The sequence below is a fragment of the Brachypodium distachyon genome, chromosome 4 (genome assembly GCF_000005505.3).
Source record: "Brachypodium distachyon strain Bd21 chromosome 4, Brachypodium_distachyon_v3.0, whole genome shotgun sequence".
Classification (NCBI taxonomy): domain Eukaryota; kingdom Viridiplantae; phylum Streptophyta; class Magnoliopsida; order Poales; family Poaceae; genus Brachypodium; species Brachypodium distachyon.
The window spans coordinates 2,869,529-2,885,731 of NC_016134.3; the positions used below are offsets into that span (position 1 = coordinate 2,869,529).

The following is a 16,203-nucleotide window of genomic DNA, read 5'->3' on the forward strand; positions in this document are numbered from 1 at the left end:
ATAAACATCTTTCGGTAAGTGTCAAGGTATGTAGCTTTGAGGTTGACTCAGAAGTCGTTGCAAACCTGAACAACTTGTCGCACAATACTCGTTGCTCTTCCTAACATAGGAGTAGGTCGCACTCCACGAGGCAACCAAAACTTAAAATACATCGAAGTGTGTCTGTTGAGTTTACGTCAACCTTTCCTCCTAAGTCATAAGGACGGCATCACGGTGTACACTCCCAACTAACTTTTTATAGTGAAAACTCTTGTCTTCGCCTCCTGAACAGGAACACCTTCACAAAAGCAAGAGGACAACCTCAGGCCAAGTATGAATTTCGTGCTTCCAATCTAGCTGGAGTTGAGCCCTTTTTTCGTGTGGAGTACTGCGATGGGTACGTCAACACCGGGGCATGTGGGGGAGAGAGGAGGTGATGTACCACCTACCAACTGGAAATGAAGAGATGGTAAAGATGAATTGGAAAAGTTTTCTCAGCATCAGACATGCACAAGAAAAAGTAAATTGCTAACATATGCATGCTTACCGAAAAAATTGGTGAACGGCTTCCTTCTGTCCATCGTACAGCTCGCGCATGTGCTTCATTCCTTTTGTAGGTAAGCCTTGCCGTTAGAATGGGACCATAGACATCCCGTGCACAAGCAGCTCATTATTTTGCCGTTTCCTTTTATAGGTAAGCCTTGCGGTCGGAATGGGACCAGAGAACTCTGATGCGTAAGCGGCCCATTAATTTTTTGTTTCCTTTTATACCTAAGTGTTTTCATGGCACATCGGAATGGGACCGGAGACCTCCCGCGCGCGCGAGCTGCCCATTATTTTGTCATTTTGTTGTCGGAAAGGGTCGGTTTTCTCGTTTTCCTTCTTTGTCCTACTCCCTGCCGCAAGGGTTACCACATTAATTCGGTCTACGGTTTCTAGTGCTTCGGTTTCTACCCTAGTAAACTGCCCTCCCTCAGGTTTTCTTATGCATCTTCCTTCTCTCCAATGTCCCTAAAGTTTTCCTACTACACACCTTTCTCGTGCTCCCTACTACGAAGGGTTCTCCTATTGCACCTTCATTTTCCTACCTACTGCAAGCGTCCTACACTATACTCGTCAAATATCTCATAAATGGAAACAGAGGGAGTAACTCTTTTTTTCCGTATACTGCAAATTCTTGCCTAGCCGGGAGTAACCTTTTTTCGTATCCTGCAAAACTCCTACCCTGCCCGGCCTAGCGCATAGGATGCTTGCTGGGAAAGGGGAGAAAGACGCAGTAGAAACCCTTGGGAGATTGCAACAGATGGTTTGGCAGCAGATAGCTAGGAAGTGGAAAAGGCGGTAGAAGTCTCTCAACTGGATGTAAGTTCATCTTCTTCAACTGGATGTAGACTGGTAGGTGCATCTCCAACTGGATGCAGGTAGAAAGACCAGTTTCCAGATATCCTTTCTTTTTATCCCAGTCGCTGAAAGATGAGCATACGAAGCTATGGATGTCGGACCTGTCGAGAATGGAAGGAGAAGGAAGACACAGTTGAAGTTTCTACGGAAAGAAGAGAGCAAGTTCGGCCAAAAAGAAGAAAAGAAAAACCCAATATGGAAGTATCTGTCGCTTATCCTAAACGGGTGTTTATCAAGTTTTTCCTGATAAATGTTACTCCCCAAGACGGTCCCAACAAAAGAACAGGTTCTTTTCTGTCCTAGGTTTGACCGGGAGAAAAACTTTTTCTGTCCGAACAAAAGAACAAGTTTATCAAGTTCATTTCTTCTTCTTATTCCAAGGTTCCAACTCCCCAAGCCATAATCTTTTCGAGCAACGACCCCACATTATACATTCTTCTTTGGTGCGTACATCCAAAGGCCAGCACCCAACCATCTGATCATAGCAGCAACGACCAACCGTCTGATCCACTTGGTCAGATTTCATCCAGACTTGTGATTCCGACCCAGGCATCATATGCTAGCTCGAAAGTACCTTGCCAACCAAAACAGAATCATATGCCTGTCCATCATATATCCTCGGAAAGGCATATTCAGAAACTAAAACAAGTACAGCAGGTGCTACTAAAAAAGGGTGAAGTTGGTATAGAGGCATATGAGGGAGCTGTAGAGATGTAAGATGTAGAACAACAAATCGAATCACATCAAAACTCGATACCAGTCAGAAATCCGAGGCAGAAAAAGAACTCTGGACAGCAGATAACCTCGTAACCAGTCGGAAATCCAACACATTTGTAGGGGATTAACAACTCTGGATAGCAGATAACCTCATAACCGGGGTAGCAAAGAATGTAGCTTTGCACTAAAGAGATGAAAGAACCAAAGATTTTTTGTCCTACAGGAAGACCCAATATACAACAAGCCCAGATTATCCAACAATAACAGATCCAACCAACAGAGAGCTGATTGTATGTACAGGTAGGAACACTATCTGTAAGCTAGCAGGAGCGAAGCCAAGATACCTTTGCAGAATCTTCTTATTTTTTGTGAAATAATCACAGGTAATCGCCAGGTGAACTATGATGTACTGGAATGCTAAGATGTACCATCCTAATAAAAAAACACTGGGGATGTGCCCCACTCATCAGCCCCTATGGCAGTCAAAATCTGCTTCACCTCAACCTAACTAGCTGTAGGTTTCTACAGCACCCAATCAAATGGTAATTTGGATCTCCTCCTACATTGCCACTGCATAACAGCTGCTGAAGTTCTGTGACACGACTAGCTGCTGAAGTTCTGTGAGAAGACTAGCTGCTGAAGTTAGCCGGCAAGGTGAGAAGCAATCTTATCCTTTTGCTTCACAGAGTCACACCCTAGTAACTTGGGATTAGACTGTACAGCTGTGGAGAGATCTACCAGTGAAGCTTGGTACACACGGCCTGAGTCTAAGACGGAGCCATTATTCAGCCCACCGTTTAAAGCAGCAGAAGAGGAAGAAGCATTCCCATTAGCCTGGTGCGCCCTCATTGTGTTTCCTCTTGCTTTCGCAACATCCAAACAAGACTTCAGCAGCTGCCTTATGTATGCATTCAGCCCAGAGTTTAGCAGATTAGCGCACTCTACGGGCATGCTAAGGCCTTCGGCATCCAGCTTATCCTGAAGTATCTTCGACAAGCACTCAGTATCTGGTAATTCACCATTAATGTAGCAAACATCTGAAGGACGGAGAGCAGAAAACTGGGGTTGCTGAACCGTTGCGACTCCCAGAGGAGCCCTAATAGGGCTCTGACTTTGCACACACAGTGGGCTGCCCCTGTCTTGGTCAACCTCCTCGCCGTCCTCCACCGACACAAACTCCGCAGCCCCTGGATTACCAAGAGGGGACTTTCCTAGTGGGCTTGGCTTATCAGTACACCTCCTGTCCCGGTTACCCAACGGCCGCACTCTCCTCGGCAGCGGCACGCCATTGCCCAACGGCCCGTTGGTCACGGCGCTAGTCTGGGAATTCCCGGTAGGCGTCTGCCTGCTGGGCGGTGGCCCGAGCCCCATAAAAGCATTGCTGAGAATTGAGCGGACGAGGGAATTGTGGAGCTTGATGTTCTCTTTCCCCAAGGCAGCAACACAGATCTTGTCAAACTCACTCTTGTCAAGCTGAAAGCCCAGGAACTTGTTGAGGCTGTGGATGTAGAGCTCGGCACGCTGGGGCCCAAGCTTCTTGACAAGCTGCGACTTGATCTCCGCCGTGTCCACGCGGGCGGGCTTCTTGGGAGGCTGCATCTTCGGGGCCGCACCAAATGCAGTAGCTCCGTCCGCGGATATGGGGGACGGGGCTCTGTAAGAGCAAACCCTAGATTCCGGCCGAACAACCCTTCAAGCAATCCGCGGAAGCGGAACCACTGGCGGAGGACCCGGTAGGGCAAGGTAGAGCCCTACCTTGATTTTTGCCTCAGTTACGGATTGGGGAAGATTATGAAACGGGGAGCTAAAGGGCGGAATCCGTTGGTGGGGTGATGGGAGGAGAAACGGTCGGGAGCGAGAGAATCGGAGGGGAGATCAACCTGCGGTGGAGGCGCTCGCGCGAGGAGGAAGACGATGGGCGCTCGGCAGCGGCGGGATGGGGGGCGGCCGTCGGCCGAGGGAGGAAGAAGATCCAGGGAGCGAGGGGGCTGGGTCGCTCGGCAGAGGGAGGGAGGAGTAGAGTCAACAAAAACAACCGATCGGAAATTGTTTTTCGGTTTTGGGCAAAAAACTGGGCCAGACCAGAAACCCGAAAACGGTTTGTTTACCGAAAATCTAATTCGGTTTTTCGAATCGGTCCAAAATCTATCCCTATATGTACTGTTCCAAGGTGCGAGTTCGGATCTGCCGCCGCACCTTCCATCGCGGAGATGGTGCTTTCCGGCCGTCGTGCCACTACCCCGTGGGGCCGGAAAAAACCCTGGCAGCGGTCGTGCTGGAGGCGGGGACGACGACGAGGCGGCGCGCCACCGCCGAATCGGGGCTTGGCGGCGCAACACACGCAAGTACTTGCTGCACCGGCACCTCAGTGTGGAACCGAAGCGGAAGTACCAGCACTATCTTGTGGATGGGGCCGTCCTAGTGTCCGCCCGACACACCCACGAGGAGGAGGAATTTTATAGGCCATAGTTAAGAGAAAGATTTCATAACAGTTTGAGGCAGGTTACGCTTATGCCTTAGGCGAGTGGATAGAGGAAGATTTGCTGAACGGGCTTGCGTGTGTCGTTGTTCTGACGGTTCGGAAAAGATTCATAACGGATTTTGAGATGGCTGGTGCGCGAATGACTAGAGGAAATTTTCGTAGCGTCTTGAGACAACTTGGAGCATGACATGGCGGGAATGCTTAGAGGAAGAATTAATTCGTAACTGCTTGAGACAACTCTGAGTGTGATTTGGCACAAATGATTAGAGAGAGATTCCATAATGAGGTGAAATAGCTTGTGGGTGCGTATTGGCGCGGACGGCTGAGGCAAGATTCAAAAGGAGTGAGACAACTTACGCGCGCTTTGGCGTGAATGCCTAGAGCGTGATTCCATAGCGGCAGGAGACGACTCATGTGTGTCTTGGTGCGAACGGCTAGGGCAAGATTCATGAAAACAAGTGAGACCGCTTCCGTGCTCTTTAGTGTGAACGGCTAGAGGAAGATACCATATCGGCGGGAGACAGCTCACATGTGTCTTGTTGTGAACGGCCGTATCAATATTATTTTACAACGACGTAAGGCAACTTAAATGCGTCTTGGCACCAATAGATGAAATAAAATTTTGAGACACCTCACATGCGCCTTAGCGCTGACAGGCAGAGCAAGATTCAATTACGGTTCAAGGTAGCTTACATGTGTTTTGACGCGAACGACTAGAGCAAGATTCCATGACAATTCGAGGCTACTTACATGTCTTGAAGGAACTGTTAGAGCAAGATTCCATGACAATTCGAGACTGTTTACATGTCTTGAGCGAACTGCAAGAACAAGATTCAATGATCGAGAGACAGCTCACGCGATAATTACAGGGAATCATTTATCGTTTTACCTCGGTTTTTCGTCATGGGGTTTTGTCAAAGTCCATATTGAGAAAACCACATCAAACTGAAACTCGTTGCTGAGTGCCGACGCCATTTACATCTTAAGACTCTGGTTGTTTCCTCCACATTTTAAGTGTTGTATGTTTATAGTTACAGTTTGTGTGTGAGCAAGAGGAGTATAACTGTTTGGTCAGGCTAACTATAGCATAAATCATGTTACCCTAAATTCTTCGCTTGCATTATAGAATCGGTATCACCTTCACATATGTTTATGTAAACAAATGTAAGCAAACTAGCTAGGCAAACAGACAACACCTGAAAGTGAGCCAAGCAGACAAGTGTAATCTTGAACTTGCCGTGATTCAAAGTTTCTTCCTGCAACAATCTCTATACAACTCCATGACAGTTTTTAACGGCACAATGTAATTTGGACTTCGCATATAGAAAGACTGGAAGACACAATGTTTTGAAGGAGAAAAGAAATAAAGACATAATTTTAGGCGGCAAAGTAAAAATAAAAATGGCAAGGCGATCGTTGTCCACTTCAACATTTTGATGCAATTTACAACGGAGGGGACTTGACAACATATTTATCCCTGCGACGACGAAGGCGAGATGACACTGAAGTCTGTCTGAAAGACAACCCCAGAACCGAACCCTTAAGCAACAAGGGTTGTCTCTAAGTTTTATGCTGCTGAATTTTTATGTAGGCGAATGCTAGGCGTCCGTCAGGGGATAAAAATCCCCCGATCCGCTGCCTCTGTTGCCGCTAGATGAGCGCGTCTCATGCTGTCCCCGTCCGATCAGCCAAGCGAATCCCCCCTTGCAACACGTATGGCCTCGCAGCACTGCACGCCTCCTCCTTCTGGCAGCAACGACACATCCCTCTCGCAACATCGTCGGTTGCTGCTTGCTGGTACATCCAAAATGTATCCACTTTTCCAAGTACTTTTCACAATAAAATTTTCCGATCTCACTAATCAATGATATAAATTGCCGGAATTTTTTAGCAAAAACACCTTTAGGTCTTTTTCACGCAAGAATCATCAAAACAAAATATAGTAAAAATATTTTTAGGCAAAAAGGAACGCGTGGAACACTAGACCGAAGCGAGGGGCGCCGTGAGTCCCCATGTGGGCCCCACGGCAGCCACTAGCAGGGAGGCCGCCCCATGGGGGCCCATTTGGGCCTCGTGCGCCGCATCACCTACTCCTTTTATACAATGCTATATATTGCCAAAAAAATTAAACGCGAGAAACAAATCGAAATTCCAAAACAAGGATTTTGATTTCGTCGGAACTCAACCGGGGGAACATATTTTATTGTATAGAAGATTTGGTTAAGCACAAAGCAATTGGAATAATGCTTACAGAGACGTAGCTCGCCTTCTATATACGCCAAAGTTACCACAATGACTAAAGAAGAACTTCCCTAAACGGTAAACAGTAAAAGTAGTTGACACAACACATCACAACAGTTCATCTTGAGATACCGCTTCGTTCTTCGGTTACACTCCTAGCACTTATTTGAAGAAGTAAACAGCCAAGGGATGCAATACCTGTAAAAATGACATCAGCTGCCTCAACTCATTCAAGTTCTATTACATAGAAGCACCAACAAGAAATAGTTTTAGCCATGGTGGAGCTACAGTAATCAATCGCAATTCACGCACGGTTGCCGGGTGCGGAGTGGCGGAACTGACAGCGATGGCTGTAGGGGCACGGTACTTCTGGTGACGGACGATAGGTACGAGCTCCGCCTTGATGTGGGTGAACGTGCACGTGTGACGTGTTTCCCTTTGCTGGTTGCATTGAATTGTCATGATGAATACAATCAGGAAAATTGAAGAATAAACTCATTCGCCAAAATTCTATTGTAAACTGGTCTAACCAAGCGAGGTAGGCCGTGCATCTGGGCGCCAAGGAGGAGATGGTGTTCGTATGTCATGGTCTTTTTCGGCTACCACGCGGTGCCTTGTATATATTAGATCCGGACTACACGTGATTGACACAAACCACCTATTGTAAATTTGTTTGTTCTCTATGTGTGGGTGGGTGTGGTGTTTTTTTTTGGGGGGTGGGTCCTGCCTGCGTCTAGGGACCCCAAATCTGACTCTACGATGAATGATGATGAACTGTAGTAGTGTATGATGATGAATGGTCCGTCACTTAATAGTCTTTTGACTCTAGATCGTTGGATAAAAAGACCTAGACTATCATCCTCAAATTGGAATAGCGACGTGACACCTAAACAATACTCCACATACTTGTCACCACAATAATTGCAATTCCTCGGTGTACGCATGTAGGAGCAGTTGATTGTTTTCTCCCTAAGTTCGCGAATAAGTGTACATGTGGAAAGAAGTAAGGTAAAAAAATTGTACTGTATTGGGAATTTGCTAACTACCATCTCTATCCTCTAATTAATTCTTTTGCCTCAAATGAGGTAAGTGCATAGGGTAATATTATTAGGTTCGATTTCCGTATGACAAAAGAAGCAATTTTTTAACTTTAAAATGTTTTGAAAATAGAGAAGTACGCTTTGTTGTGAACAAATTTTGAAACTAAACGTATACTCCTCCCTCCGTACATAAGTGACTCAAGTTTGTTCAAATATAAAAGTATTTATGTTTAAAATAGGTACAATTACGAGACCGAGCGGATACTCATCTGCCATGTGGGCTCGCACGAACTCCCAGGCGTGGTCCGAATATTCACCAGACTCTGGAGCCCACCTTGCCATCGAGCCAAAACTACCCGATAATATCTCTCTCCCTCGCAAGTCGCAACGCTCCCAACACGACGACCATTCCCATATTTCCACATCTCGCTACTCCCAAACACCAAAATCGCCTTCTTCCTCGCCGCGCGCGCGGGCGGGCGGCGGGCCGTCAGCGGAGGCGCGCGACCGTTGACCCGATGACCGGCGGCGGAGGCGACGGCCCCGACGGCGACCCTCCGCCGCCGCGGCGGCGCCCGCTGACGGTGCTCCCCCTGGTGGCGCTCATCTTCTACGACGTCTCGGGCGGCCCGTTCGGCATCGAGGACTCGGTCCGCGCCGGCGGTGGCGCGCTCCTCCCGCTCCTGGGCTTCCTCATCCTCCCGGTCCTCTGGTCCCTCCCGGAGGCGCTCATCACGGCGGAGCTCGCCTCGGCGTTCCCCACCAACGCCGGCTACGTGGCCTGGGTCTCCGCCGCGTTCGGCCCGGCGGCGGCCTTCCTGGTGGGCTTCTCCAAGTGGGCCTCGGGCACCCTCGACAACGCGCTCTACCCGGTGCTCTTCCTCGACTACCTCCACCTGGGCTTCTCGCCGCCGGCCCGCTCGCTCGCCGTGCTGGGCCTCACCGCGGCCCTCACCTACCTCAACTACCGGGGCCTCCACCTCGTGGGCCTCTCCGCCGTCGTCCTCACCGCCTTCTCCCTCTCCCCCTTCGTCGCCCTCACCGCGCTCGCCGTCCCCAAGATCCGCCCCTCCCGCTGGCTCGCGTTTGACCGCTCCGCCGTCGACCCCCGCGGCTACTTCAACTCCATGTTCTGGAACCTCAACTACTGGGACAAGGCCAGCACGCTCGCCGGCGAGGTCGACGAGCCGAGGAAGACGTTCCCCAAGGCGGTGTTCGGCGCCGTGGGGCTCGTCGTCGGCGCGTACCTCATCCCGCTCCTCGCCGGGACGGGGGCGTTGCCGTCGGAGACGGCCGCGGAGTGGACGGACGGGTTCTTCTCCGAGGTCGGGCTGAGGATCGGCGGGCCGTGGCTGCGCGTGTGGATCCAAGCCGCCGCCGCCATGTCCAACATGGGGCTCTTCGAGGCCGAGATGAGCAGCGACTCCTTCCAGCTCCTCGGCATGGCCGAGCTGGGCATGATCCCGGCCATCTTCGCCCGCAGGTAACAACAAGAAATCGGAAATTTCTCAATCCCCTGAATGAACCCAATTCGATCCCCCAATCTGAATCGATTTGATATGATATGATGGATGCAGGTCGCGGCACGGGACGCCGACGTACAGCATCCTGTGCTCGGCGGCGGGGGTGGTGGTGCTGTCCTTCATGAGCTTCCAGGAGATCATCGAGTTCCTCAACTTCCTCTACGGGCTCGGGATGCTCGCCGTCTTCGCGGCCTTCGTCAAGCTGCGCTTCAAGGACCCGGACCTGCCCAGGCCGTACCGGATCCCGCTGGGCTCCGCCGCCGCCGCCGCCATGTGCGTCCCGCCCGTGGTGCTCATCGGCACCGTCATGTGCCTCGCGTCGGCCAGGACCGTCGTCGTCAACGCCGCCGTGGTCGCCGTCGGGGTCGCCGCCTACTTCGGCGTCGAGCGGCTCAAGGGCACCGGCTGGGTCGAGTTCCTGGCGCCCCTGCCGCCGTCCTCCGATAGCTCCCACAGCTCGTCGTCTGCCGGCGACGACGTCGAGGATGTCCGCGCCGGCCTCCTCCTCGCGGCCGCCGTGGAGCAGGAGGAGGAAGAGGAAGTGGCAAGCAAGGCCGAGTAGCAGGAAGCGGTGGCATGCTGTATACGTAACACTTGTTGTACAATAGCTTCAGTAAATACAGTGAAATGTGGATTTTCCGAAATCTGAAAACTCTCAGCTTGAATGACAGAGACGTAGAATTGATTGCACCTTTGTAAGATCTGAGCCAAGTCAGTCAGCTTCCGTTTCTCACCACCCCAGTAAATTACAGTTACTCTGCAGTGCAACTGCAAGTCTGCAGCTAGAAAACTGTTGTGTAATAACAAGGGTGGTATGTTCCATTCTTTAGCAGCAGCTGCTATGCTGCTGCAGATTTCAGAAGCAGCAAATAAGTTCTGAAGTTCTGTCTCTGGCTACGCTTTCATGCTTTCTCTGCCAAAAACTGGGAATATTTTCGTAGAACTGATATTAACTGAACAGTATGAAAACGACATGCCAGCTCACCGAGACATACAGATATTACACACGTGGGTCTCGTGGCTCACGCAGACCACAGAGAATTCCATTGCCAACTGACTGGAGTAGATGGCCATTATGCATGGAGATCTCCCATGCTTACCTGTCTCGATCAACGCTGACAGGTGCCCACACTGTTGCCCCAAATCCCCAACTCCTTGTCTTTATTTCTGTCTAAATTTTTAATTCTGCGCATGTCAAAAGATAATAATGATTGGCGCGTGTCTGTTTTTTCTTTCTTTCTTTTCAAACTGCTATTAGCAAGTTTCCTGTTAACCAGACCTCGTCAGTCGTCATGGAGTGAAACTAGACAAACGGTTGTTTCTCCAAATATTACATGGAAAAAACTTAGTTTCCATGTATTGATTGTATTCCCTCCGTCCCATATTAATTGGCTCAAATTTGTCTAAATGTGGATGTATCTATACCTAAAAAATGTCTAGATACATGTAATAGAAAGTCACTTAATATGAGACGGTGGAAGTATTTTCTACCAGAATAATTGGCACATGATATCCTGAGCTCCAGTTTACAGCTTCATGATTTCTTTTGTCAGCAAAATGATTACTGTGCCTGTCCATAATTTCGGATGACGCAGTAATTTCGTCGCTGGTGTTGGGCCTGTTTTGCAGCTGTCCGTTACCAGACTTTTCTCGCGCCCACTATGGAATTGGTCCAATCTACCGAAACTTACAGGCAGGCCCATTAAACCGAATGAAACTTGCAGGGCTCGGCTTACACTTACACGGCCTAATTGGGCCAGGCCAGTCTATGGCTCTATTTTCTGTTACATAGTTTTTTTTTTCTTTTGAGAAAACAGAGCTTCTCTTCTTCTTTTTTTGAGAATCGAAACAAACCAGCTTCCATCATCAAAGCACAGAGGTTTAATCTCAAAAGCCAGCCTCCTCGTGGCACGTGTTGCCCAACCGCCGTGAATGCTTAAACCTAATATAATTGGTTGGGTCAAAAATATTGTGATGAACGGTAAATAAGAATAACAAGAAGCAAGCAATATTATATAATCACATTTTGATTGATTGAAATTTTGGCCAGATTAAAAGCAATGCATGTGTGTAACCAAATTTCTGACGGAGATGACGCATATGCATGCTTTGAGATTTGACCGGATTATAATCGATGCATATGCTTTGAAATATGTGTTAGTTTAAAATTCAGTGTTTTGGTACGTGCCAGAGAACTGTCCAACGATGGACGGTCCATGTCAGATTTTCTTTTTTGAGCGAAACGGTCCATGTCAGAATGGACGTAAAGGTCGGTTGGCCCAGATCCTTACCCGATGTCACTTGGGTCAAATGAAGAAGCAACCCATTAATTGCAACCTTGTGATGAGCCTTCGATATACGGTTAGCATACGACAAAGGCTGCATCTAAATACTAAAAGCAGCCAATCCATTAGGACGGAACTATCATGAATCGCTCAAAAGAAAAATCAGGAAGGAGGGTATAGCGATCTATAGGAAAGTTTCCTAGATTTACAATTCTATGAATAATAATCTTCTAAACAAAAGTTGAATACTGAAATTCTGTAGATAAATACTTGTAAGGCATCAAGTCAATCTAGGCTCTTGACATCAAGGATAAAACGACGTCAGGTCACTATTTTTTTTTGAGTGGAGTCATTTTTTTGGGATCCAGCTAGGCCAAGGCTTGCACTCGATTCCAGGCGTTTCCAATCCTATTGCCCAATTAGTAGAAACTAACGAGGCACCGATTGGCTGGCCGCTACACGCCTGACCCGTCCCGCACCTTATGTGCTAGGACGTCTGGTATTGTTGGACTGAGTTGTTCAAGTTATGCGTCCCGTAAAAGCGGATGAAGGGACTACGTCAAGCTACCAATGTCGGCGAATCGACAATGCTTTTGTGGGCGAGACCGCACATGATTGGGCCCGGAACCGAACAGGGCCTAATGGGTCTTAATTGGAACCTACATCCACAGAGTGGCACAGTGGCACAGTGCAGCCTGAATGAACACCAAACCACCAACGAGGAAAAAGAAAAGAGAAAAAAAAATAACGAGCTTCAGAGACAACCCATTTAGGAAACTAGAGTAAATTAAAAAAACGCCACATTAGCGGCTAGGGTTGCACATTGGTACCGGTCTATATTTTCTTTTTACTAAAAACCACCGGATTACGCTAAGTATCCGGTTCTTAGCGAATAACCCAAAAACTGACAAGACGGGTCCACAGGTCAGCCTGACGTGGCATGCCAGTGTGGCAACTCTCTCTTCTTCCTCCCTCTTTATTCCCCATCTAGGAGCTGCAGCCGGCCATCGTCTTGCTACCCTATTCAGGAGCTGCTGCGGGGCGAGCTCGCTGCCATGGCCGCGGAGAGCAGTGCGGCGAACATCGGCGCGGGAAACAGGGTCCTGCGGCCGTTACTGATGCGTGGTTCATCAGTGGCGGTCGTCTCGCGCGACCGCCACTGATGTATGGCTGGGCGGGGACGGGCAGAGCCCGCTGTGTTCATCACGGCCGCGACCGACGGTGATGTTGTTCATTAGTAACGGTCGCGCCGGACCCGTTACTGATGTGCCGTTGCATATAGACCGTTTTGTAGTAGTGAGCAGCGAGCGGCCGCGAGCACGGTGGGCCGGGGTGCACGTGACGAGCAGCAACGCGCGGGGAGCAGGGACACGCGGCCGCGAGCATGACGGGCCGGGGCAAGCGCGACGGGTGGGGAGCAAGAAAAGAGACCACACTGGAGGCCAGGCTAGCAAGACACGCTGGCCCGACCGTGGCCATAACCTGTCTGAAACAGGCTTAAACGCTAGCGAGCGAGGGTTTACGCTAATCCGGTGATTTTTTACAACTAAAACGAAAACTGGTACCTACGTGGAACTCTAACCCCTAATGCGGTGGTTTTCTCTAATTTACTCAGAGAAAAAAAGAAACCCACTAAACGGCGGCCACTAGAAAGACAAAGAACAGAGGCTTGGAGATTTTATGTTGTGGATTACAGCCCAAGCCAGCCGTGACCGGCCCATCACTTAATTCTTTGCTGTGGATGACGCGGGAAACTTTTCTGAACCCGAGCGCGCGCTCGGGTTACCTCTACCGTGGCTTGCAGTGCTGATCGTCGTCGTCGGGTGTATCCGCGCCCGGAGACTTGTTGATCTCTCTTTTTCATATATACATGCATGTATCCCTCTTCTCTGCCCGGAGATTAAACCCGTCGGGCTCGCGCCATATACTTTGTTAATTATATCCGGGCGTACCCGAGCCTAGCTAAGGGTGTACCCGAGAGCTAGCTGCGGGTACGGCAGTCGATCGATCGGGCAAGCCGTGCCCGACCGACCGAAGAGCTAGCTGCTGCTTTTACCTCCCGGCCGGCCCGGAATACTGGCTAGTTACGGGTACGGCGGCGATCGGTCCGGGCTGGCCATGCCCGATCGAAGGAAGCTTTCTTTTGCTAGCTTCTCCTCCTTCCACTCCCATTTCTTACAAGCTCTACGCTCCTATATAAGCCACCACGGTGCATCGACTCAACACTCAAGCATGCACCATCGATCTTGCACTCCACATCCATCCATCCATCGAAGCGCACACACCTCAAGGCTCAACTGCTCAAGCTTGATCTAGCTAAGCTCCAATGGAAGGCCAGCCCGATTGGACCTTGCCATTGTTCCAGCTCGAGGAGTACCCGGTCGGCCTAGAAATCGACCCATCCACGGCCACCGACGCAGAAATCATAGACTACCTCCGCGCAAAGCAGCAGCGCCGCGAGTCGGAGAACGCGGCGCTGGGGATCACGCCGTCGGAGGTGATGAACGCGCACCTGGCGTCGTTGCACCCGTCGGAGCTGCGCCGCTGCTTCGTGGCGGCGGGGCTGCAGTGGCAGACGCCCCACGGCCGGTGGAAGCAGAAGAGAGAAGGCGGGCACACCGCGGTACGACTTGGAGGTGGAGCTGGGACGGACTCGGGCCGTGATCGTTATGTTGGGGTGAAAAGGACGCTGGAGTTCTATCAGCCCAATGGAGCCAAGACGGGCTGGGCCGTGATCCAGTACAACAAACTGGACCGTGCAGAAGACTTGAACTCCTTTGTTATCGATGTAAGTAAAATTGATTGATCCTTTAATTAAAAAGCGCTCATGCAGGACCCGTCAAAAAAAAAAACACGCATGCATGCAGGGCTGCTTTGATTCTAAAATATAGTGACTAAAATTTGCGTGCAATTTTTTTCACCATGCGTGCTGATAGCTTTACAATCCATGTAGTTTAAATATAATTCATATTCGGGCTTAAAAAGAACTGCTATTTGTTATTAAACGTTAAGGAAAGAAAATTGATCTATTTGATACTTACTCACGTGTTTTACCTTTGCCTGTTTGACTGTAGGGAAAAATGACTCTGTACAAGGTTTTCGAATTGAGAGACGATGGTATGTTCCTCTCTCCCTGTCTATAGTGACTCTGCAGCAAAACGAGGTTTCTTGATCCAGATTATATCCTTTGTCTCTTTCAAAAAAATAAAATTATATCCTTTGCTCGGCAGGCCAACTCCACTATCAAGCGGTTGTCCATCTGGCGACAAACCTGGAGCCGCTGCCTGAATATACAGGGCCATTCTTCGAAGACGTCGACAACATGTTCAATGACTTCAACACCGAGCACCATCCCATATGTAAGTAAGAGAAATCAAAAGATAGGGGTAGATTTTTCTTTATTTCTAAATGGTACTGCACTATTACATAGGCATACAGTTTGAGATGAGATGGATTATATATACAATTTGAGATTGGTTTGTTTTTCACTCATGGCCTTAATTATCAGACGAGGATCTGCAATTATCCCCTCTCCTTGAAGATCAATTGGACGTTGGTTCGCTCAGTGAGTACTTCAACAACCACGAGGTACTCATGGCCCTGGCGCCAGAGCCAGAGGATAGAAGAGGACGAAAACGCAAACGGATGCAAAGCAGATCCGCTATTTGGGATCATTTTGCAAAGGTACACGCGAAGGATTCTCAAGACGTGTACGCTGTCTGCCTCAGCTGCGACGGCTTGCTGAGAGCTCACAGCAAGAAGCAGGGCACGTCTCCGCTCTGGAATCACTACAAGATGCACCTGCGTGCAGCCGTGTAGCAACCAAGCATTACTTATGGTTGTGCATGCGCTCCTTTTCTTTGTATCCAAATAAGGAAGCTTCTAGTAGCTGTTTCTTTATTTTTTTAGATGGTTGTGTTTTGATTTACCTCGTCCGTCATTTCGTTTATGTGAAAAGATGTCATTTGGTCGTGCATTGTAATAAAACGGTGGTTACACCGTGCAGACAGTAGCGATGATATATCTTTTATTATTATTATTATTATTATTATTATTATTTTGGTTTTGCTATATCTAAGTCGGCTAATTTTTTAGTTAGAGATAAGTCGATTTTTCTGTAGCTCCTCACACGTTGTAGCTCGGCAATGTCGACACGTGAACCCATGAAAAGACGACTCGTGAACCTATCGGAACTTGACAGACCTATCATCCTCTGACAGGTCCGTACCATCGACATGTGTCGTCCTGTGGGCCTGCCTCATGGCGTTGCCGGTCAACCCACGTGTTAAACATTAGATTCACTTCTAACAATAATGCTGATGTCATCGTATCAATGACGTCTTGACCGGCCTTAATGGGCTGGGCGGAGGCCTTGGCCTTAATGGGCTGGGCGGAGCCAAGGCCTGCTAAGGATCGGGACCGCCTAGAACCGTCATTGATGGCCAACTTTACGATGGCTGGGACGTTCTGTCATGATCGATGATCTATGAGCACAAGTCCACCACAATTAGCAGGACTATCATTAAATATTTTAC

General features: G+C 49.1%; 2 protein-coding genes across 2 annotated transcripts; one reads left to right on the forward strand and one right to left on the reverse strand.

Moving 5' to 3' along the window:
• Positions 1-2,179: 2,179 nt before the first annotated feature.
• LOC100830991 lies at positions 2,180-4,224 on the reverse strand. Its single transcript, XM_003579202.4, has one exon. It carries the CDS (start codon positions 3,694-3,696, stop codon positions 2,740-2,742), a length of 957 nt encoding a protein of 318 aa, XP_003579250.1. The 5' UTR covers positions 3,697-4,224; the 3' UTR covers positions 2,180-2,739.
• A 4,154-nt stretch (positions 4,225-8,378) lies between these two features.
• LOC100839866 (probable polyamine transporter At3g19553) lies at positions 8,379-10,268 on the forward strand. The gene is made up of 2 exons (XM_003578501.4): positions 8,379-9,343; positions 9,438-10,268. Exons 1-2 carry the CDS (start codon positions 8,379-8,381, stop codon positions 9,943-9,945), a joined length of 1,473 nt encoding a protein of 490 aa, XP_003578549.1. The 3' UTR covers positions 9,946-10,268.
• The last annotated feature ends 5,935 nt before the right edge of the window (positions 10,269-16,203 follow it).